Raw genomic sequence first — 22,803 nt, 5'->3', positions numbered from 1 at the left:
CCCCACTCCCCTGTCCCCAGCTACAGAACTCTGTCCCCATTCCCATCCCCACTCCCCGAACTCTATCCCCACTGGCACCCTGTCCCCAGCTGCAGAAACCTGTCCCCACTGGCACTCTGTCCCCTGCTGCAGAACCCTGTCCTCTGCCCTCCCAGCACCTGTTCCCTCTCCCCTGCCCCCAGCCGCAGAACTCTGTCTCCACAAAATGTATAATTATAAATACTTCATTTTAGATGTAAATAGCATGAATAAAAACAGACCATTTATTTCATAACTATAAACACGATTTTAATTTTATATATCGCATAATTTAAAAATAAACTGCTTATCAGAGTAAGTAAGGGCTGGGGATAGTAAGTGATGGACAGGAGGAGAATAGAGAGGGCGGGGCTTCAAGAAGGGGGGAGGCTTCAATGAAGGGGCAGGGCAGTAGATCTTCACCTGTTCTGAGATTTAAAAAGTGATCTTGGGTGTAAAATGGTTGGAGACCACCGCTCTAGCACAAGGCAGTTCTACATGTCCCTTAATTGCTCCTCACATATACAGCACAATCAAGGTTTTTGTTGCTTTATTTTCATCTCATCAAAAATCCTGCTCTCTCAAATTTTCCCCAAATTTTTCTCGAATTCAATTACATAATTGAATTCCTTGTTTTCAGTGGAAAAGTAGCATTGTTTTGACTTCTCTCTCAAACATATATTCTCCCGGGCACCATATTCATGAGAAGTCACAGGGCACTGGTAGCATGAGCTGTTTACAGTGGGAAAAATAGCATCTGCCTTTTCTTCATTTGCACACATTTTTCTAAGGCTAGAGTTGTGCCAAGGTGAAATCCGCACCTATTGGATTCACTTTATCTATGCCAAGAGTTAATGGAGGCAGTGCAGTAGTAGCTGCTGGTCATAGGATATTAGGGAGACAAGGTGGAGAGGCAATATATTTTGCTGGACCAACTTTAATTGGTGAAAAACAAGCTTTCAAGTTTAAACTGACCTGAAGAGCTCTGTGTTGCTCAACAGCTCGTCTCTCTCACCAATCTCATTTGGCCCAGTAAGAGAGATTACCTCACTCATCCCGTCTCTTCAAAAGTTAATGACACAAGCTAGTTTGTCTTATCTTTGTGATTGAATTAATTGCACTGAATTTTTCCCATCCGCTTCATCTTGGGCTTCGTGTAGCCTAACACATTTGTAATGGCTATTTGCTACCTGGTAGAGGTATAGGAAATTCCATCAAACTGATACAAGCCAGTAGAAACGTTTCAGATGCAGCCATTGTGGAGGGGTTTTTGCAAGCAGAACACAAATGGAAGTTCTTTTGTTTTACTTTTAGGTAGCTTTTGTTTCATGCGGTTGAAGACAAAATTGGAGACAGTTTATGAAAAGTCACAAAGCAATTTAGAAGCAATCAGTTACACATTTATTAGTGACTGGATTCAGATAGTCAACCGATCCGCGTCTTGACTCGCGTGCTGGGCCGACGAACAGCTGAGCCGCTTCATTGACTATGTCGGGTAGCCTATTTTAAATGCCTCTGGTGACAGAGGCATGTAGTCTAGACATACCCTTGGACTGGGTTATTATGGTGTAGCTGTCATGTCTATCTGAATCCCGTCATTATTATTTAAATCCTGGCTTCATTGACTATGTCGGGTAGTCTAATTTACATGCCTCTGGCGACAGAGGCATGTAGTCTAGACATACCCCAAACGAGCAACTTCAACAATGTCTATTGATAAAACTTCTGTCATTTGGAAGAGGCTCTGAGAGATAATATTTGTTCCAAATTCTCAACAGTATTCAGTTCATTCTCTGCAAAGCTTTTTTTTTTTTTAAATATACTTTTTTTTTATATATAAGCTTTGCCCCCTGCTCACCAACACCCAGGCAGGCCTGGCTCTCATCATGGTGACTGGGGTCACCCAAGCCCTGGCCTCTCGCCCCCTTTCCCAGCTGCCAGGGATGGGAGAGCCAGGGCCAAAGTCTGCTCTTGACCCCCCTCTCCCCCCACACACCCCTGGCCTCTCACCTCCCCACCCCAGCCGCAGCCTGCTCAGGCCTCTTGTGCCTTTCACCTCTCCCCTGCTGCAGTCTGTGGTCTCTTGGCTCCCCTATGGCCACCGGAGAAGGGCTGGGGTGGTGCAGGCCATGTAGGCCACAGTCTCTTGGCCCCCCCTCTAGCCGCTGGAGGAGGGCCGTGGCTGAGCCAGCCACAGCAGCTAGGGCTCTCCTCTGGCCGCTGGGGACAGAATTGGGAGGGCCAACCAGGCCAGGGCTGCAGCATCATAATGCACTCTGTCATCCTGCAAGACAAGTTTTTATTGAGAGAGAGAGAGAGAGAGGCGCATTAGACTTTAATTAATTGCCCACAGCAAATGTTTACCTCAGCCTTCTGGGTAACAATTGCCATGGTAGTGGCTGCAGCCAGGAGCTCTGAAACTTTTTAAAGTGCCAGGCCCTACATCATCTGTCCCCTTTGCACTCCCTGTCAGAGACCCTGGTTGTGGAGTTTTTATTGAATGTTGGAGGGACCTTAGAAAGAAAAAGGTTGAGAACCCTTGCTCCAGGGGACACCGATTCTTCTGTCCTTTTCTCTCACACACATTTGACCCTCTTTTGCCACTTCAGCCTGTACCATTCCTATTCCTTTCCCAACCTAGCTCCTTGCCCTAGTCCCAGTCTATATTCCTTAGGCTTCTCATCCTAGTCCCAGTCTCTTTCCCCAGTCAGTCCTAGACTTCCCCAAGAGGCTTGCTAAGTCCCAGTTCACTACTCATTCCCATTTGTTTCCCCTTCCACACCTAGTCTCAAGTCTCTTCCAGCCCACACAAGCTCCTTATTCCTTGTCTGAATTCAGTGTTCCTCGCCACACAACTGGTCCCGCCCCCATTCCATTTCTCACACTGACTCCTTTACTCTGGTTCACAGTCTCCTTGTCCATCTAGTTCCAGTCTTGTCTCTCTCTTCAGATTCCCAGCCTAGCCTCCTTCGCCACATTCCAGGAAAGCTGACATCTGGATGATGGGCTCCTCCACACCTATGTCCCTTAGGGAAGATCTATTAATAGGCATTTGCTATGTTCTAGTAAAGAGGGAAGGACAGAAGTTTGTAAACTACAGGTAAAAGTTGAAGAGACAGTTTTGCTTATACTCTGGTTGTGTGTTCAAGGATTTTTCCATAATAATAAAAGTGTCTATACTAGATTAAAAAGGTATATTACACATTTAATTTTATCCTAGTGTCAGTAAGCCCCATACAGGCTAGAAATCTTTCTTTAATGGACTTAGACTCTGCTGTAATCTAAGCCTGTTAAGAAGGAAATCCATATATTGGAGTCTGTATTTGACTGACCAAGGTGTCTGGCACAAGAAAGGAGACAAAATGAAACCACCTCTGCTTTTTATTTATCAAAGTTGATGTTACAAAACCATTACATTAAATAATAATATCACAGTTGTGATGCAGTGTTGCTGCAACACACTTGCACTTCACACAGTGAAACTACTTGAGGCGAATGTTATGTTTGTGACAGAAGAGATGAAGAAAGTAAACACAATGAAAGGAAGAAAATAGCCCAAGGGCACGATCCAATTCTACCAAAGTCACTGGAAAAGTTTCCATTGACTTCAATGGGCTGTGGATCAAGCATCTACATTTCTAGGCTAAACAAAAGCATAAATATATCTGGGTATGTCTACACTACCCTCCTAGTTCGAACTAGGAGGGTAATGTAGGCATACCGCACTTGCAAATGAAGCCCGGGATTTGAATTTTCCGTGCTTCATTTGCATAAGCGGGGAGCCGCCATTTTTAAAACCCCGCTGGTTTGAACCCCGTGCAGCGTGGCTACACGGGGCACGAACTAGGTAGTTCGAACTAGGCTTTCTAGTTCGTACTACCCTTACGCCTCATTTCACGAGGCGTAACGGTAGTTCGAATTAGGAAGCCTAGTTCGAACTACCTAGTTCGTGCCCCGTGTAGCCGCGCTGCACGGGGTTCGAACCAGCGGGGTTTTAAAAATGGCGGCTCCCCGCTTATGCAAATGAAGCCCAGGAAATTCAAATCCCGGGCTTCATTTGCAAGTGCGGTATGCCTACATTACCCCGCTAGTTCGAACTAGCGGGGTAGTGTAGACATACCCTCTCTGTGATGCTCTGCCACAGACTCTACATTCTTTTAATGTAGCTTGTGGGTTAAAAAAATAGATATGTATCATTGATTATAAAAAAATCCCTATATACAGAGCCCAGTCCTTTATAGATGAAAGGAGACAAAGTGGGATTATGGAAGTGATGGCATATTGCCTTACCAGTACCTAGTTGGAAAGCACTACAACTTCCAAGACAGCTGTCTGTTTTGTCTGTGATGGCTTTGCATCTGGCAGTATTTGCATGCAAAGTAAGTGAACAGCAATTTATGTACATTGGGGATAAAAGGGCGCCACTGGAAATGTAGATGGGATCTAGTCAGTTGATGCCTCTCTAGGGACAAACTACGTTGAAAAGGAATTCAGGAAAAAAAATCAGCTTTGAATGTTTGCAAGGGGACTATTAAATACAAATGAAAGCAATACTCCTCTGGAAAATGGCATTTTTTTCTCCTCAAAAGTCAGTTTTCCTTAAAATGACAAATTTATTATGCCAAATCTAAAAATGACCTTGAATCCTTAAGAAAGCAAAATGTATTAATCAAGTCTGGGTTCACCCGGAGTGAGATAATTCTCCAAAATTATCCTAAGATTCTATTTGGCTCATTCCTTATCACATATGTACTCTGAAGCACCACATCCCTGCAGTCACAGAATGCATACATAACACATTTCTCTTTAGTTTCTAGTCCACTGCAGAACAACAACCTACTACTACTACCAGTTACCAACTATATGCTTTTGTACTAGAAGTCTTGCACTCTTCCCTTAGGGTATGTCTACACTACCGTCCTAATTCGAACTAGGAGGGTAATGTAGACATACCGCACTTGCAAATGAAGCCCGGGATTTGAATTTCCCAGGCTTCATTTGCATAAACCGGGCGCCGCCATTTTTAAATCCCGGCACGGAGTAGCTAGTTCGGATTAGGCTTCTAATCCGAACTAGCTGTACTCCTCATGGAATGAGTTCGAACTAGCGGGGTAGTGTAGACATACCCTTACTGAAGACCCATTTGGAAGTGGATCCCATTACACATGCAATATAGCTTTACATGGAATATAGCACATTGCTCAAAGTCTAATTCACTAAATGTTCTGCTTCCTCCCTTATAAGACAGATTGAAAAGGAACCATTTGTGTAATGTTACGTTAATCATGATTTTAATGGCTTTCTAGATTTTAACATATTGCCAATTGTCTTTATTTTTTTAATCAAAATATTGTCATTATTCCTCCCTTATAAACTTCTCCCAGTACAATGTAATTAAATATTTAGGAGGGGCCACTAATTTTCTCCTCATTGTCTCTGTATACAAGCTATATAAATCCATCAGATCAGCTTTAATAGCAACGCAATTCTAGCACAAGTGGGCATAAAACCAACAGGAGCAATCTTCCTATGTTATACTTAGTCCATCAAATATTCCTGAGATATGAATGTGGCACAGATTCTTTCCAATTCCCAGTATGGTCCACAGCTCCCAGTAAGCGTCCCAGATTATGTAAAGACTTTTTTCCTGAAGATAAAATAGTGTATTTACAAAATTAGTTGTGAAATAGACAAATTTCACTCCAAGGGAAAAGTTGATAAATATGTTTTTAACTGTAAAATATCAGACACTGGCTGTTTTCTGTCTTGGTAGAAGCTGAGTCCAGTGAGGAGTTCTACATCTCTGACACGGGCTGTATGAAACCTCATTCTCTCTTCAATCCATAAAAAGCCATGTTTGTGACTCTGTTGGGGCAGGGAAATGAGAAAAATTAGGGATATTTTACACAATGCTGTTATGAGGATTAGACATACTTTATACTAGTGGAAGGCTGTTTTATAGAGTAAAAGCTACAAATTGTTATAAAGCCTAACCAAGAACTTGAAGAGATCAGTAGATATTAAGTATTTATAGATATAGCTAAACATAGTACCTGATCTTGTTTTAACAGGTTCATAGATTCCATGGCCAGAAGGGACCATTTTGATCATCTAATCTGATATCCTACATAACATAATATTTCCTAGAACAGATCTTTTAGAAAAGGTAACCCATCTTGATTTAAAAAAAAAGTATTCAGTAATAAAGAATTCACCAAAATCCTTGGTATGCAATTCCAATGGTTATTTATACTCAGTTAAATTTTATTTGAATTTTTCTAGGTTCAACTTGTAGCCATTGGATCATGTTATACCTTTCTTTGCTAGATCAAAGATCCCATTATCAAATATTAAAATTAAAAAACAAAATGGACAGTGTTGTATAAAAAGGCAATATTAATTTGGCAAAGTAATCCTGTAAATTAAAATGCAACTGATACCTACTGAGGTCTAAAAAATGAAGAATCTGATGGTAGGGGAGGAAATCAGATAAACAGAAATTGATTTGCCAGGTCTTGTTATTTGGTGTTGACATTATAAAGCTCTGTTAAAATGCCATAAGACTCTATCACTCTATTGTGCTTCAAATTCATCAGTTTGAACCCAGCCATTCTTTACAGTACAAGAAGGCAAAGCACACAACATAGCTACTCTCATACTTAAATGGCTATACCACACTTATGTAACACCCTCACCAAAAAAAAAAAAAAACAAAAAAAAAAAAACAAACAAAAAAAAAAGCCCCCCCACACATTTTGTAAAATAAATTGTTTATCACATTCTAGGACATCATGTTAAAATACTTAAGGATTTAAGGATTTTAAGCCATTAATTAATTCACCACTGCTCTGTCTGCAGTATAAGCCAGGCCTGGCTTCAGATGTATATTAGAGCTGAACAAAGATTACTTACTGGACAGCTTTCACTGTTGTCTGGCCTGTGAGGTACAATGAAAGATAAAGTATCTAGAGTCCCTTCACACTGCAAAGGGGTCTGGGAAATATTTTTACAACTTGTTAGCACAATGAAGTAATGAGTTGGAACCAGCACTTCTGTGTCACGGTTTAACCTGAAATGCAGAGAGGTGGTGTTTTAGATCTACTATCTCTAAACCTATCAAATTAAAGCAGTACAAAGGACATTTGGCATAATGACACCTGGTATACTTTGGAAAACAGTTTAAGAACTTATTTGGCCCAAGGGAAGAAGCTCAGCATCAAAATGTGCCATTAGAATACTTTGAGCTTTGTGGGACATTCTAGATTGCTATCACACAAACCAAGCTTGGCTGGCTTGGTGGTGTAAAGAGGAGGTCTAATGAAGGTATCAAAAAGGAAAAACCTTGTTTTTTCATAAAAGCATGAGAATCTAAAATAGATTACTGACAGAATTCAGAGCTCTGGCTGAGTTTAAGGAACACACAGCTAATCAGTTATTTTGAACTAATCTTGCTAACTACAGTATATGTTTTGTTATCTGGCACTTTAATATCCAGAAAAAAACTGTTAACCAACATCTGTCATGGATGGTAATACAATTCCTCCTTCAGTTAACCAGAAAAATTCTAATAGCCCTCTGGCATCATTTTTATACATGAAAAGCTAGTAAAGTTTGTAGTAAAGCAGTAAAGTTTGTGTTGTGCTTGTGCATATATCATTATCAGATATTACCTAATTCATTCTGCAACTATGGATAGCATACAGTGAAAAAATCATAAGCCATTGGTGTAAAGGTTGAGTAACTAGCACATTTGATTAACCAATAACCCCCATTCCATATGAATGTTGGATAACAAAACTTATCCTGTATAAGAAAACAACAAAACTGTAAAGAGAAATCTATCCATAAAGCTTATTCAGAGTAACTGGCTCAGAAAAGACTCAGCCCATTAGAATGATGGGCTCTTTCCATTGCTCCTGTTTCCTCCACTACTGGAGGCAGCCTCATGGAGTTCTAGGTTAAACCCTATTCTTACAGCTGCCTCAGCTCACAGGTGCACTTAATGCATAATGTCCATTTTTCTGGGGTGGCTTTTTTTCCCCCTTTCTCTTTTGCTTGTCCATTAACTTTAAAGTGATGTGTTTTGGAGCTATGTGACTGGCTACACATTAACTGATGTATCCTTCTCAGTCTTGGGAGTGGGGTTTTTTGGCAACTAGTATAATTATTATGAAATGATTAAAAATGGAAGAAAAAAAATCAGCATTAAAAAGGAGACATTTCCCACCTTTTCACTTTTTCTGAAGTATCATACAGCCCATCAGAGTCATAATCGAACACAGGGCCACTGACTACATTGACACCATTCCTTGCCAGAGCATATTTTGGCAGCAGGACATCACAGAAATAGTTCCATAATACTGGAAATACAATAGGGTAGGGGAAAATATTATATGGGGGAGGAGGGAGAAAGTATTAAATATAATTGCACTGTATATTTATCAGAATATAAACAGCTAGATAGAAGAGGAGAGATCTTTATGGTTAGTCTTAACTGATGTTCCAGTTAACAGTGAGCCACCTGATGTCCCCAATGTAAAATATAACTGTACCAGGCTGATGCAGACCTGCTTAATAGGAGGAGTAGTTCTATATCTGGTTTTCCAGATACCAACTCAATCTTCCTGTGCCCTACACGCACCCCATGCTCAATCTCGCTTATGCATGTCTAGCTTGCACATCCTTTCTCTGCTAGATGTATTGCCCTTATTACTACAGCAGACCAGATTTCAGATAAGAAACTCAGGCACAAGGCCATCTTTGAGTCTAGAAAACATTCCTAAACTGGAAAATGTTGATTATTTAACTGCATCAGTGTCCAATAAAGACCCTCTGCCCAACATACCCGGTGAAATTGAGAAGAGGAAAAATAAGCAATAAAATACTGTCAAATGGTAAATTAAGAAATGAGTTCTAAGCCTTTGTTTACACAGGGACAGAGGCTGGGAACCCTAAACTCGTGGTGAGTTCATGTGGGCTTTAGTAAAATTACTCACATCAATAACTTCTTACCCATGTAAACAAGGAGTTCATAATCTGGATCAATTCTCTTAGCTGAGACTTAATTTACAAAGGCTGCTGAGCCAGGGATCTTTTTGCAGTGATTTTGAAACAAGTCAGCAATGTTTTTCATGCAAATTAATTACATAATTACCTTTAAACTCGTCATACATTGGCACAATGTTGCTGTTAAGTAGCGCTTCATAGGAACTCTTCTTTGTGTTTTTTCTTAGATCTATAAATAATGAATTATTAAAATGTATTTATTACCTTGCAAGATTACTTAGAAAGCCATGAAATGCCAGCAACAAGGAGGTTAAATAGAACAACTTAAAAATGTTACCAAGGGTCTGATCTTTTTAAAAAAGGTAAATATATTTGGGGCCTGATTCTGCACTCATTAGGTCAATGGGAGTCTGTTCAGTCTTTTAAATGGGTGATAGATCTGGTACATAGAGAATAAAGTAATCTAGTTAGCAGCCACAGTAAGTGCAATTGTCAAATATAAAGTGGACACAGTCCTGAAAATGTTTTAAAAAAAGTCAGTACATACTTTTAAATGTCATTGGTAGGTACTGTACAAACTCATTCTATCCACAGAATAGATAAGAAAAACAGAAGGGCCCAGCTCTATTTAAGCTAGCAATTTTTTTTAAAAGAAAGTACCAAATACTGCCAATAATACCTGACTTTCCACTGTCCAGCACCTTTTGTAGCCATTTACATCTGTGCAAAGTAGGAGTGAAATGCAACTGGATCAGAATAAATGTGTTCCACATTCACTTTGCACAGGTACAACTCGTCGACAGGGAGGGGGAGGTAATGGGGGCAATTGACCAGGGAGCCGGGCAACTTAAAAAGGGCCTGGAGCTCCCAGCCACTGCTGTGGTAGCCCTGCCTGCTCTGGGGAAGGTGAAAACATCTCTTGATATGCCCCATTCAGGTTCCAAGGTCGGATTACTGGGCTCTGGAACCTGCATGGGACATAGAAAAAGCATCTTTGAATCAAGAGACACTACTTCAGTTTTTCCCCAGTTGGGTCTGTAGAAGGGAGGAAAGGCATGGTGTGGTTGCCTTGAGACTCCTCCAATCAGGAGAGAGATAGGGCAGATCAGCCCAGAGATTTTGTGGTACGGTGTGTTGTGTGCTTGGGGCTTCTTTAGGTGGCAGAGGCTTGTGGTCCCAGCCGAGGGAAGGGAGCAGGGGACCCATTGATTTCTACCCCAGGGCCCAGAATTGCTGTCAGTGGGCCTGTACAGTTATAAATAGCTACATAAGTTGAGAGAGAATCAGGACCATTTGAGTGTAAACAATGAATTATTTTACTGAAAACCTGGTGTGAGACAATACAATATTTCACATATAAAATAAAATCAATTTGAGTTGATTAAAAGAAGTTTCCCACTGAAAACCACACTCCAATATTTGACATAAGCATTCTGGTACAGGAAACGTGGGTTTTTTCAAATGGTAACCACATAGGAAGAAGAAAGTTTGAAACTTGAACTACTTTTGTTTTCCCAGTTCATAAGACTTGATTCAGAGTTCATAAACTTCTTTCCCTTTCCTATCTAAGGTGTCATGTTGGAAATCTGACACTCTCTCAAACCTCTAGAGAGATGGTGGAAATAATTCCATGCTATTGTTTAAAAGGATGAAAAATACTCTGACCAATGTTTTCATCGAGTGAACCAGTACATTATAACTAAGGGTATGTCTACACTTGCCCCCTAGTTCGGGCTAGGGAGGCAAATGAAGCATACCGAAGTTGCTAATGAAGCACGGGATTTAAATATCCCAAGCTTGATTAGCATATTCGCAGCCGGTCGCCCTTCCCTCAAATTAACTGTTACTCCTCATGGAACTGTTACTCCTCAGGGAAGAGTTTTGGATCGAACTACCATGTCTACATGCGGCAAATTAATTTGGGCTACCGGCATTTTAAAATGGCAACCGGACGCGAATATGCTAAGCAAGTCCAGGATATTTAAATCCCGCGCTTCATTAGCAAGTTCAGTATGCTTCATTTGCCTCCCTAGTCTGATTTAGGGGACAAGTGAAGACATACCCTGTCAGCTTATGAAATCCTGGCAAAAACCCATTGACTTCAGCGGAGCCAGGATTTCACCCAGAGTTGGTCTAATTGTTGGTTCTGCCAAAGTTTGTTTTGTAAGAGATTCTCCTCTTTTCCTTCGTTCAAGACACCCTGAATTGTCTTTGATGACAGAGAAAGAAAGAACATCTTGAGCAACCCGCCACCTGCCAAAGTTCAGAGAGTCCTACTCCGAAAATTGAAATGGACTACACTGCAAATGGCTTAATAGTAGCAACCTGATGCCTTCAATTAATTCACTGGATCATTTTATTACAAAGGGTATCCCTTTCCACTATTGCATGAGCAAACACAGAAATGACAGAACTCAGCCAAGTCATGTGAAGATGATTGTTAATTTACTTGGAGGGAAAAGAAATCCATAGTTCAGTTGATGGCGACTTTTGTAAAATGAACAAGTATGACTAGAACGAGAAGGGATACGAATGTCCACATGTAAACAGCTGGGCACATTTCGCACAGAAGCAGTCCGGTTATCCTATTGAACAGAAACAGAATAATAATTTGCTGTACAAGAGTCACCATCATGGTTCACTTCAATACTTGGGTTTGCAAAACCATAAATAATTGTCTGCAATTGCTCCAAGTTAGAATCATAGAGCTGGAAGAGACCTTAGGAGGACATCAAGTCCAGCCCCCTGCCCAAGGCAGGACCAATCCCAACTAAATCAATCTAGCCAGGGCTTTGTCAAGCCAAGACTTAAAAACCTCTAGGGATGGAGATTCCACCACCTCCCTAGGTAACCCATTCCAGTGCTTCACCACCCTCCTAGTGAAATAGTTTTTCCTAATATCCAACCTAGACCTCCCCCACTGTATCTTGAGACCACTGCTCCTTGTATGTCATCTGTCACTACTGCGAACAGCCTTTCTCCATCTTCTTTGGAACCTCTCTTCAGGAAGTTGAAGGCTGCTATCAAATCCCCCCTCACTCTTCTCATCTGTAGACGAAACAAATCCAAATCCCTCAGCCTCTCCTCATACGTCACGTGCTCCAGCTCCCTAATCATTTTGGTTGCCCTCCGCTGGACCCTCTCCAATGTGTCCACATCCTTTTTATAGTGGGGGGCCCAGAACTGGACACAATATGCCAGATGTGGCCTCACCAGAGCTGAATAAAGGGCAATAATCACTTCTAATAAATGCTCCTCCTAATGCAACCTAATGTGCAAGGCACATTGTTGACTCATATCCAGCTTCTCATCCACTGTAATCCCCAGGTCCTTTTCTGCAGAACTGTTACTTAGCCAGTAGGTATCCAACCTGTAAGTAACAATGCTTGGGTTTCTTCCATCCCAAGTGCAGGACTCTACACTTGTCCTTGTTGAACCTCATCAGATTTCTTTTGACCCAATCCTCTGATCTGTCTAGGTCACTAGAAACTGACCGCCAACCTGACATCGAGCTGTTGATCACTACCCATTAGGCCCGACATTCTAGCCAGCTTTCTATCCAAAAGTTGTGTGAGGAGATTGAATTACAAATGGAGTAAATACTCCTATATCCTTATTTTGATTAGGCAAAAATTCAGATGTGCATGTTAGAAGTGCTTGAGATTCCTTGGGCGGTGTTATAGCAATTAAGTGATTTAGTGGGGTTTTATTTTTGTGAAGTATGTGTTTGCCTGTAGCTTATTCTTATGCATAGTTTTGAATTATTATTGTTTAAAATAATAAACATTTATTGAAAACTCTACAATTTCCCCAAGTAATCATGTTGAATAATATTCCTGGCTGATCCTAAATCTAAAAACCACTTTAAGAAAAATTTCTAGGAAATAATGTAATCTTCTATATCCATGGTGTTCAACACACTAATAGCCACATGTGGCTATTTGGCCAGTTGAGTATGGTTTGTTTGTTATAGCAGCAGCCACTATAGCATAGTGGCTACTGCTTCAGAACTGGTTGGACACCATGGTTCTATACCATCAGGTGTGTTTCAGGTTATATTACTTTAAAGATACACTTCCCATGGATTCGTGTGAATATTTATTGTAATTTCAAAGGTGACTGTGTAGAAGAGGACATCAGGGATCTGTGTATTTGGCGATGAGTTGAATCATTAAATATTTAAGAATTGGATTTAGGTTCTTGTCATTAGTTACAGTCAGTATCCCAAGCCAAACATAAGTTACTGGGCTCAATGCAGAGGTAAGTAGGGTTACGTCTACACAGCAGTGTTATTTTTGGAATAATGTCAGTATTTTGTTATTCCGAAATAACAGTTCACATCTACACTTCAAGCAGTTATTTTGACAATGTCAAAATAATGTTGAGCTGGAGGACTTCTTAGTTCACTCCTCATTTTATGAGGAGTAAGGGAAGTTGAAGGAAGAGTGCTCTCTCTCAGACTGCCTGCGCCAAAAGCCAAAGTAAGCCATTTTGACTTAAGCTGTGCAATTCACCTAGCTCAAGTTGCATAGCTTATTTTGGCTTTAGCCCTGCTGTGTAGACATGCCCTTGGTGAAATGTAATTACTTGTTTTATAGTGGAAGTTAGACTAAGTGATCTAGCTATTCCTTCTAGCCTTACAGACTATAAATATTAATCTATCTATCTGTTAACCAAGTGGCATACAGGAAAGAAGGTGGCTATTTTTTATTTTTTAAATAGTCTCAGGAACAGAAATTACAGTTCTAAAATGCTTGGGTTAGTTGTGCCCATAAGATTTCCAAGCAGAACTCCCCTATTCTTTATGTAAAAGATGGGTATGAATGAATAGCATTAATTTTACTGCCATTTCTCCCTTCCTCAGACTCCATAAATGGCCTCCCTGCTTTGGGAAAAGGAAAAAAACATGTTGAGGACCTGCATGGTCTCTTATCATACACTAGCCACACAGAAACTACATATGATGTGCTTTAGAAAAGGCCCCATGCTTAATGTTGAGGTGCCAGAGGCAGCTTTAAAAGCTTGGAGACTCTGGAGCCACTCTGCCAGAGTTGGCACATCCAGAAGCGAAGGCCAAAATAGATTCACAGGGCCTCTCTCTATTGGTTATCAGCTACTGTCTCCTGGAGGCAGAACTGCAGCTCTCTTCAGGGAAGGTTGAGGAGCCACAGTCTATTCATTGTAAGTTTTCCTCCCCAAAGTCTCTCTTCTCTGAGTGTTTCCATGGGACAGATGCTATGGGCAGCTACTGTGTGAATTTTGGGGCAACCAATATTCAAAAGCAGAGGTGCTTCTAGCTTACATAAAAACAACAAAAAAATAACCTCTGATCAAAAATATAAAAAGTAACAGTAGGAAGAGCATAGTATTACAGAAGCCAGCAAACACTTACATATTTGTTAACAGTGTAGGCACTCCACAAAGGCATATTGAGATCCTGGCTGTATCCACTCACATACTGCTGATGATAAAGGAGGGAGTATGTGCTGTTCTTCTGTAGAACCCTGGGTCTCCCATAAGGCAAACTGTATTTTTCTATCTTCTTTACTAAGAAGAAAAATGGGTTTAATTACAAGTTCTATGTACTTTGCATATTTGTTGAGATTTTCTGGAAAGCACCTTCATATTTCTTGTGATGGCAAGAGCTTGCCACAATTTCCAACTACCACACACAAAAAAACCTGATTAAAACAAGAGTAAGAGAAAGGTACTAACTTGCAGACCACTTTTGTGATCATGCAACAGATCAGTAAATAACCAATATCAGAGATTTAGATTTAGAGTAGTATTAAACCCAAAAGGGAAGTAATGCATTTTGCCAGTACAAAGCAACCATTTAAAAATTACAGTTGATCCTAAATAGGGATGTAAGGAGTAGTCAACTACTCGAGTATCTGATAAGCATAAGGTTATTGGGCAGTTGAGTGGAATATTTGACTATTTGCTCCCCCTGTCCCTTGCTCCTTCTGTATGAGAGGTAGCGGTGGCGGGAGGGAGAGGGGAAGGAGAAGACAAGAGCCAGTGCTGGGGGAGCCTACTTAAAAGCCCCCCCCCCCACTGCTTTTATGGGTACGTCTGTCTATACAGAAGAATTATTTTGAAAAAATTGACATAATTCCAAAATAATGTATTGCGTGTCTATACAGCAAGCTCGGTATTTCTAAATACATTCGAAATAATGGGCTTCTTACTCCGACTTCTGTAAACCTCATTGTATGAAAAGTAAGGGATGTTAAAGGAAGAGTTCTCTATTTTGAAATAAGTGCTGTGTAGATGTATCCACATTCAAAATACTCTATTTCTACGTAAGCTACGCAATTAGCGTAGCTCAAGTTGCATAGGTTATTTCAAGTTTAGCACTGCTACGTAGACATACCCTGTCAGAGGTAACAGAGGGAGGATAGGAGAGGCTGCTTCTGCAGCAACTCCTGTCTGCGGGGGTCCCAATGAGGAGCTGGGCCCCCTGACGGACAAGGTTTGCTGCCACCAAGCAGCCCCCATCCGCAACGGCCCTGGCTGGATGCGGGCAGGGGCCACTTTAGCAGCAGCCCCTGTCTGCGGCCAGCCCTGGCTGCCGTGAACAAGGACTGCTGGGATACAGTGCGAGCTGGGACTGAGCAATCCCAGGCCGTGCTGTTCTGGGACCACTGCGCCTCTTCATTTTAAATGTAGTAAGAGCCACCCAGTTCTTACTACATTTAAAATGCAGAGGTGCAGCGGTCCCGGAGCCACGTGCACTGGGACTGCTCAGGCCTAGCTCACAATGGCTCTGGGAGCTACACCCAGTGTGGCTCTGCAGAGTGGCCTCCTTATCGACTAATCATGTAGTCGATACAATTTGTATCGACTACGCAATTAGCCAGATAACCATTCTTTAACATCCTTAGTCCTAGATTTCCCCAAAAACTGGGTGGATATTTCAGTTCAAGTTTTTCTCCTCGAATCCACTATTCCTAGTTCTTAAGAGAGACAATGACCGGTTGATAGGTTTGGATATACATTGAAAGGATAGGGACAGACTTCAGATTTACTGAAGCTATGCATCTAAATAGTAAGTCATATAATTAATTTTAATTAACGGACTTCAAAGAATTACACTGAAATCAATCAATGACTGATGACGTCAGCGCCATCTGTCAGAAGCCCTGCAACAGTTGGCTGGACAGGCAGGAGTCAGGCATATGCCAGTTTTCTGGTCAACAGAGTGCCAGATGATAAAGCTTTCACTGTAATTGCAACACAACCACAGTACAGGGTAATTACAGATCAGTATTAAATTTTTCCATAGAATGCAGAATAATTAAGCAAGGTGAACATTCTGTGTGGCTCTTTTCCCTGTGTGGCTATGTAGCGTCCTTTTCTTTAGAATCTAGAAGGGATTTATCTGTTTGCTTTCTGCACAAGATCCTCGCTACCTCCCCATAGTATTATAGGATGGTCACTGTGTTTTTTATTAGTGATTCCTTTCTCTTGTACTGTAGAATCCAAGAGTTATGAACACCTCGGAAATGGAGGTTATTTATAACTCTGAAACGTTCATAACTCAATACAAAATGATATGGTGTTTTTTTCAAAAGTTTGCAGAAGAATATTAATTTAATATAGCTTTGAAGATTTACTATGCAGAAAAAAAAATGTTGCTTTTAACCGTCTTAATTTAAATGAAACAAGCACAAAAAGCAGTTTCCTTACCTTGTAAAAAATCTTATATTTAAAACTTTCCCTTTACTGTGTTAAATATAAACAACTAAAAAAATTGTACTACATTTGTTTCCCCCCCCCCCCCCCCCTTTGCTACTGACTGATTGTGTACTTCTGGTTCCAAATAAGATGTGTGGTTGACCGGTTAGGTTGTAACTCTGGTGTTCGTAACTCTGAGATTCCACTATGTTTGTTAAGTGAAGTCACTAAACTCTTAACATCACGATCTAAATGACCAGAATATTGTTATATAAACTATTAAACATGCAGAATGGTCTTGCTTCCATTGAAGATAATGACAAAGCTCCCATTAACTTCAATGGATGTAGGATCAGGCCCTCAGAGGTACATTTTTACAAAAGTGAATCAGATGGAATTATGGGCCTGATCCTGCATCTATTAATCAGGCCCTGTTTCAGCATGGTAATTAAAGGATGTGCTTAATTTTAAGCAAGTCAGTAGACCCACTAACTTCAATGGGACTACCCACTGAATACCTTGGGACCTTGATTCCCTGGATCAGGCATAAAAAGTTACTAAGCAGCTCTCATTTTGTTGACCATCTACATGAGTGCTACGAAGTACTGAAAGCAAGAATTTTAAGAGATTATGGAGTATGTGTTTAAAGTATCTGCTGTTATTGTTGTGTAGACTAATGAAAAACTCTATTTCGCCACTTACGCCACAGTACTACACACACTATGTTATGCAGGAGTAGACAAAAAATGATGAATCCTGCCTTCAGTGGGGATATAACCCTTATAGCTATTAAAGGCGGTTACTCATGGGTACTGAATTTCTTTTTATGCAAGATAGTGATGTAACCCCTGTATGGAACACAAATACAGAATAAGGCTCATAAGCAGCTTATTGATCTTTCTAACATTCTAATCAATCAGAATCCATTTTCAGTATTATTAATGCCAGCAGATGCATTCCATGTGACTATTAAATAAGTTTTAGTGATCATGACTCAGACACTGACTATTGGCCAAAGGTTCATTAAGAGGGAAAAACAGCTTCCATATGATCATAAAAGAATATATTCTAGTGCAAATCAGAGTAATGCAGATATGCTGTTGACCATATAAATTTATTTTACTCTTATGATTAATATTCTAGACCGTCTAAAGTAAAGATCTTCTATGTTTTATCATATATGCTAGCATTGAGACATTAATATTTGTGGGGGTTTAAATTTCTGATGAAATTCTTATGTATACCATATTGTAAAATATAAAGTATTTCCAGATAATCAAGAAATAAGTTACCATATATATATCAGACCAGTTCTATATTTTAGGGTGTGTCTAGACTACAGAGTTTTGTCGACAAAAGTGGACTTTCGTCGACAAAACTATACCCGCGTCTACACTACCACTGAGTTCTGTCGACCTAACGTCGACAGAACTCAGCAGTTTTGTTGACGCTGGTAAACCTCATTTACGAGGCATAACGCCGTCTGTCGACAGAGTTTCTGTCGACAGAAGGTGTTATTGCATGTAAACTGTCCTTTGCATCTACACTACCATGTCAACAAAGCAGCTTGCTTTGTCAACAGAACTGAATGTAGTGTAGACGCTCTTTGTCGACAAAACTTCTGTCGACAGAAGCCTTTAGTCTAGATGTACCCTAACAGAGCAACCATGTACTACTGGCCCAAATATATACTACCTCTTTATAAAAGCATAGTAACAGAGTTTTAAAGAACAGCAGTTTACACGACAGGGTACAAATAGTTCAGGTGAACATAGATAAAAGATGAGATGCTTTGTTTAGCCATGTACTTGAGAAGGACCCAAGATAAATCTAGACATAGATCAAATTTAATAAAATAAATAACATGTTTTTTACTTCTTAGAAAAAAAACCAACATTTTCGCCTATAAAATAAAATGCTTACCTTCTGATGTAGTGTGATTTAACTGTTGCTGAAATTCCCTTATCAGCAAGCCCTATAAAACAAACACAGGGAATGCTACTATAACAGCACAGTTCCCTGCCAACAGTACTTTACAATAAATATACAAAACCCTTTTTAAACTGAAACCCTCTGTTCCACAAGCCTTCCACACATGAAACTCCCAGGCTGCGTCTATACTATGATCCTCTTCCGCAAGAGGAAATGCAAATGGAGTGCTCATTTGCATACGTCACACTCTCATTTGCATTTCCTCCTCAGATCCTTTTGCATAAGAGGCTTTTGTGGAAAAAAAAAAAAAAAGCACTGTGTAGACGGCTCCTTTTTGCACAAAAGGGGGGCTTTGTTCAAAAAGGAGCTGTCTACAAGTGCTTTTTTGCGCAAAAACCTCTTGGACAAAAGGGATCTGAGGAGGAAATGCAAATGAGAGTGCGACCTATGCAAATGAGCACTCCATTTGCATTTCCTCTTGCGGAAGAGGATTGTAGTATAGACGTCACACCAGTGAAGTCAATTGGAGGGCATGCACGATCAAGGTTTACATTAAAAAAATACCTTCAATTTTATATACAACTGTCCTCCATAGGAAGAAAATTCAGGAGTTCCAATGCTTCTCCATCAAACTTTGCCTTCCAATGGCAGAATTTGGTCCTATGTGAAAAGATACCTCAGGGTCTCTTTATTTAATGCCCATTAAAATCAAGAGAATCTTTCCATTGATGTCAATGGGCACTCTATCAGGCCTACAGATGACAACATTGTGGGATGAATGTAGCTAACACACTGGGAAATACAGAGTTTCAGACACAATGACAAACAAATTATTTTGACTCAGCAGCTTTATCCATCGGAACACTTACTGACAAATTACATGAGCAACCAATGTCCAATGGTGTGGTTTTCATGAGTGGATATTCAGAAGGATGACTTTCCTCTTCTGGATGGCTTGGAATGTAAACAGGATTCTTTAGAAGGTGATTTAGGCTTCCATGAGTTCCATTGTTGTAGGCTGGTGTTAAACCAAGCAAATCTACAAACAATTCAAACTGAATATTAAGGGGAATACAACAATATACCCGCAAGAAAGAGAAAAAGTGACATGACTTGCTGCCAATGGCCCTGACCCACTAAAATATTTAGGCACCGGAACTTTTCCACTGACTTCAGTGGGCCTATTCACACGCTTACCAGTTTTTCTTGCTCAAAGCCTTTCATAACAGTATCTCCTTTGAAGAAGGAGGAGCTAGTACAAAGGTAAACGTCAGTGAAAAAGAAGGAAGAAGTGTCACCTCTGAAGCCTCCCCTGGAAAGACAGATGGGGCACAGAGGAAACTAGCAGGCAAAGAGAGATGTGTAGGATCATTGACAGACAATGGAAGACAATGGTTAGCTAAAGAAACCAGGAGTAGAGAAAAGTAAAGTAAAAGACAACATAATACAAAGGGAGAGCAAAGAAGCCAACTAACCATTCAGTTTACAGAAAGGGATCTTAGGTTGATATTGCTAGTGCAATACGTGGTAATGGTATAGGAAACAAAGTGACAAGTGTCCTGTTTATGGTACGAGGATTGTATTGTCAAGTAAGCACACAGGCACACAAGGAAGTGCAGGAAACAAATCAATCATGTAGTCTAGAAAAGCTACAATGTAGCTGCATCAGAAAGGATTGTTTTAATTCTTATGCAAAAAGACATTTTTTTCCAGTCAGAGAGTTCACATTAATCTTTTTTACTTTAGAGGTCTGGTCTCTCTCAGGAACACAGATGGCTTCAACTTTATGAAATTAGGTCATAAGGGAGAAGCTTCATCAGATTTATACACATCTTTATTAAGGTTTTTATTTTTATGTCCAAAGGGGTTTTCTGGGGTTTATGAGGTAAAAGGACAATCACTTAGTCTTACCACACATTAAATTGTAGACTTCAATATTTTCAAAAGGGTCAACTTGAGTCTTGAACTTGAATCCAGGTCCAAAGCCAATGAAGAGAGCCTACAATTTAAACAAAATTCCAATTTACTTTTGTCTGTAAGGAATGTTACAGGGAAAAAAGTGTACATACTATTACATAAACTGAAGCCATTGTAAGCTGCAGGCTTGTGGCTGAAGCTCCAAGATGGTACAGTATTTCCTTTTTTTCTTTCTTTCTTTTTTGTCTAAGTTATTGTATGATTGAGGACTTCTAGTTCCATATGGTATCCAATTGGCCAGTAAGTCCATATCTCAGGTGTTCACACCTTTGAGATTCTACTGTATTCAGTCCTGTCTCTGGGTTCTTTAAATTCAGCCCTTTGATCAGACTTCCAAAAAAAGCCCATTCCCTTCTTGGGATTTACCCCATTTTATCTATGGCTGGTACGGGAATTCTGTGTTCCAACCCAGGGACCCTATAAACCACAGCCACATACCAGTCCCTTTTTTTCTTCAAGCCTATCTCAGGGCATGTGTCCACAGGCTCTTCTCTAGCCCCTTCCTTCACTTCACTGGCCCCAGCTAAACTCCTGCAGCTCCTTTTATCTAGGTCTGCTAAGCTCGGATTGGCTGCGGCTAGCCTTTCTAGCCCTTGGATGAGGAGGTCTCTCTAGCTTCCAAGATGTTTGTTCTATTCAGGCATTCTCTAAGCAAGCCAGACACACCCCATCACAGGCCATGTGCTGAATTAAACAAACATATACACAAAAATCATCCTTTGCAACCTGGGAACAAAGTAAATTAAAAATAAGAGCAAACATAATCATTACCATCTTCTGAATCTTACCTGCATATTCACGAAGAGATTGTCTGAGCCATGGAACCCGCCATGGCAATGCTTGATCTCAGATGGTTTTCTATTTAAAAGAGTGTAACCAATAGCACTTTACAAAATGGATCTATGTAAATATATAGTCAGCAGCCTTGTTTGCAGCATAAAACAAGACACTAGTTAAAGTGAAGTCTATATCCCATGCCCCTTATATCCCAGTCTGTAAACTCTGCAAGAGTAAACTTTTAAATTCTGAAATATAGAGGCTGCCATCTGCAGCTGTAATAACCTCTGTAAGTCATTCACAGTGGCTGTATCCTCCCGGTGAATGGGCTGAAGTGGACTAGACAGAAAGTAGTGAGTCTCTCCCTCCTCACCACATGGCTTTGCCTCCTGCTTCTCCTCAGTTAAGTGCCAGCCCCACCTCCTCCCTCGGCAGCCCTAACCCCTAGCCAGGCTAGAAGCCATAAGTAAAACCTGGACAGCCCGGGATGGCTGTGGCACTGGCCGGTGCTATGATGAAGATAGCCACAGCACTGCCCGTTTCTTCCTGCTGCAGCTACTACTACTCAAGATCCCAGGGCTGAGGCTTCTCCCTGCCAGCCTTTGACTACTTGCAGCCCACAAGAGTTGGCCAGGTAGCAGGCCGGACCCTGGAGCCTGGGCTGGAATGGTCAGTCTGCCCTGGACCCTCCACATTCCCAAAAGGGAAACTGTTAGCTGATGATTAAACTGTATTTAAAATAGATTAGGTAGGGAGTGGGAGAAAACTTAAGTTCATTAATTACTGGTGGTCTGAGGGAATATAGTATTTTGCTGGGGCTCAGAAAGAAGCTACTCAGCTTTTGGTTTCCAGGGTTAGTGTTTAACTGGTTTCATGATTTGATTATAGATGGTGTTCATGCAATTACTTTATCAGTTGTTGATCTCAATCTATATTATTATTGTATAATAATCTATGTTATACTACTGACTCCAATGTATACTACTGTTAGTTTCCTTGATTAATTCTTCTGATCTCCATTGTAACCTCAGTTCAATTATTTTGGTCTTTAGTGTTTTAGGGATTTTAGTAAATTAATTAGCTTTACATTTGCATGTTTATTCTAAAGGTCATAAGACATGCACCTTATAGATTCTCTCATCAAATTTCAGCATGTTATATATATGTGGACAACTGATCCATTCCTAAATTACACCTTCATTACCACTACACAATATACACTATTCTTCTGGCAAAGGTAAATGTACAGGTCAGAAGACCCAATGCATTTCTGACAGTGAAATAAGAGAACAAGACATAATAGGGGATGGCTCAGGAAATGTCATCTATAGGGCCCCAGCAAAGTTTCAGCCTGTATAGCTAGCAGCTAAAAGTACAACGTGTTGTTCAATGGCTTATGAGAAGTGAGGAGAT

At 40.5% G+C, this 22,803-nt stretch overlaps 1 protein-coding gene across 1 annotated transcript in view; it reads right to left on the bottom strand.

The window, feature by feature from the left end:
* Positions 1 to 4,079: 4,079 nt before the first annotated feature.
* Positions 4,080 to 22,803, bottom strand: part of ENPP1 (ectonucleotide pyrophosphatase/phosphodiesterase 1) — a 69,644-nt gene continuing 50,920 nt past the window's right edge. Inside the window, exons 16-25 of the mRNA XM_006127287.4 lie at positions 21,402 to 21,471; positions 20,548 to 20,635; positions 19,506 to 19,675; positions 18,628 to 18,679; positions 14,417 to 14,571; positions 11,474 to 11,609; positions 9,173 to 9,253; positions 8,246 to 8,378; positions 6,931 to 7,087; positions 4,080 to 5,883 (exon numbers count right to left, since the gene is read on the bottom strand). Coding sequence (XP_006127349.2) covers positions 5,716 to 5,883; positions 6,931 to 7,087; positions 8,246 to 8,378; positions 9,173 to 9,253; positions 11,474 to 11,609; positions 14,417 to 14,571; positions 18,628 to 18,679; positions 19,506 to 19,675; positions 20,548 to 20,635; positions 21,402 to 21,471 — 1,210 coding nt within the window. The 3' untranslated portion in view covers positions 4,080 to 5,715. The remainder of the gene's footprint in view (positions 5,884 to 6,930; positions 7,088 to 8,245; positions 8,379 to 9,172; positions 9,254 to 11,473; positions 11,610 to 14,416; positions 14,572 to 18,627; positions 18,680 to 19,505; positions 19,676 to 20,547; positions 20,636 to 21,401; positions 21,472 to 22,803) is intronic.

This window comes from Pelodiscus sinensis, chromosome 3, assembly GCF_049634645.1.
Source record: "Pelodiscus sinensis isolate JC-2024 chromosome 3, ASM4963464v1, whole genome shotgun sequence".
Lineage (NCBI taxonomy): Eukaryota > Metazoa > Chordata > Testudines > Trionychidae > Pelodiscus > Pelodiscus sinensis.
The sequence above is the reverse complement of the archived record's forward strand: the minus strand, read 5'-3'. Positions and strand labels throughout refer to the sequence as shown.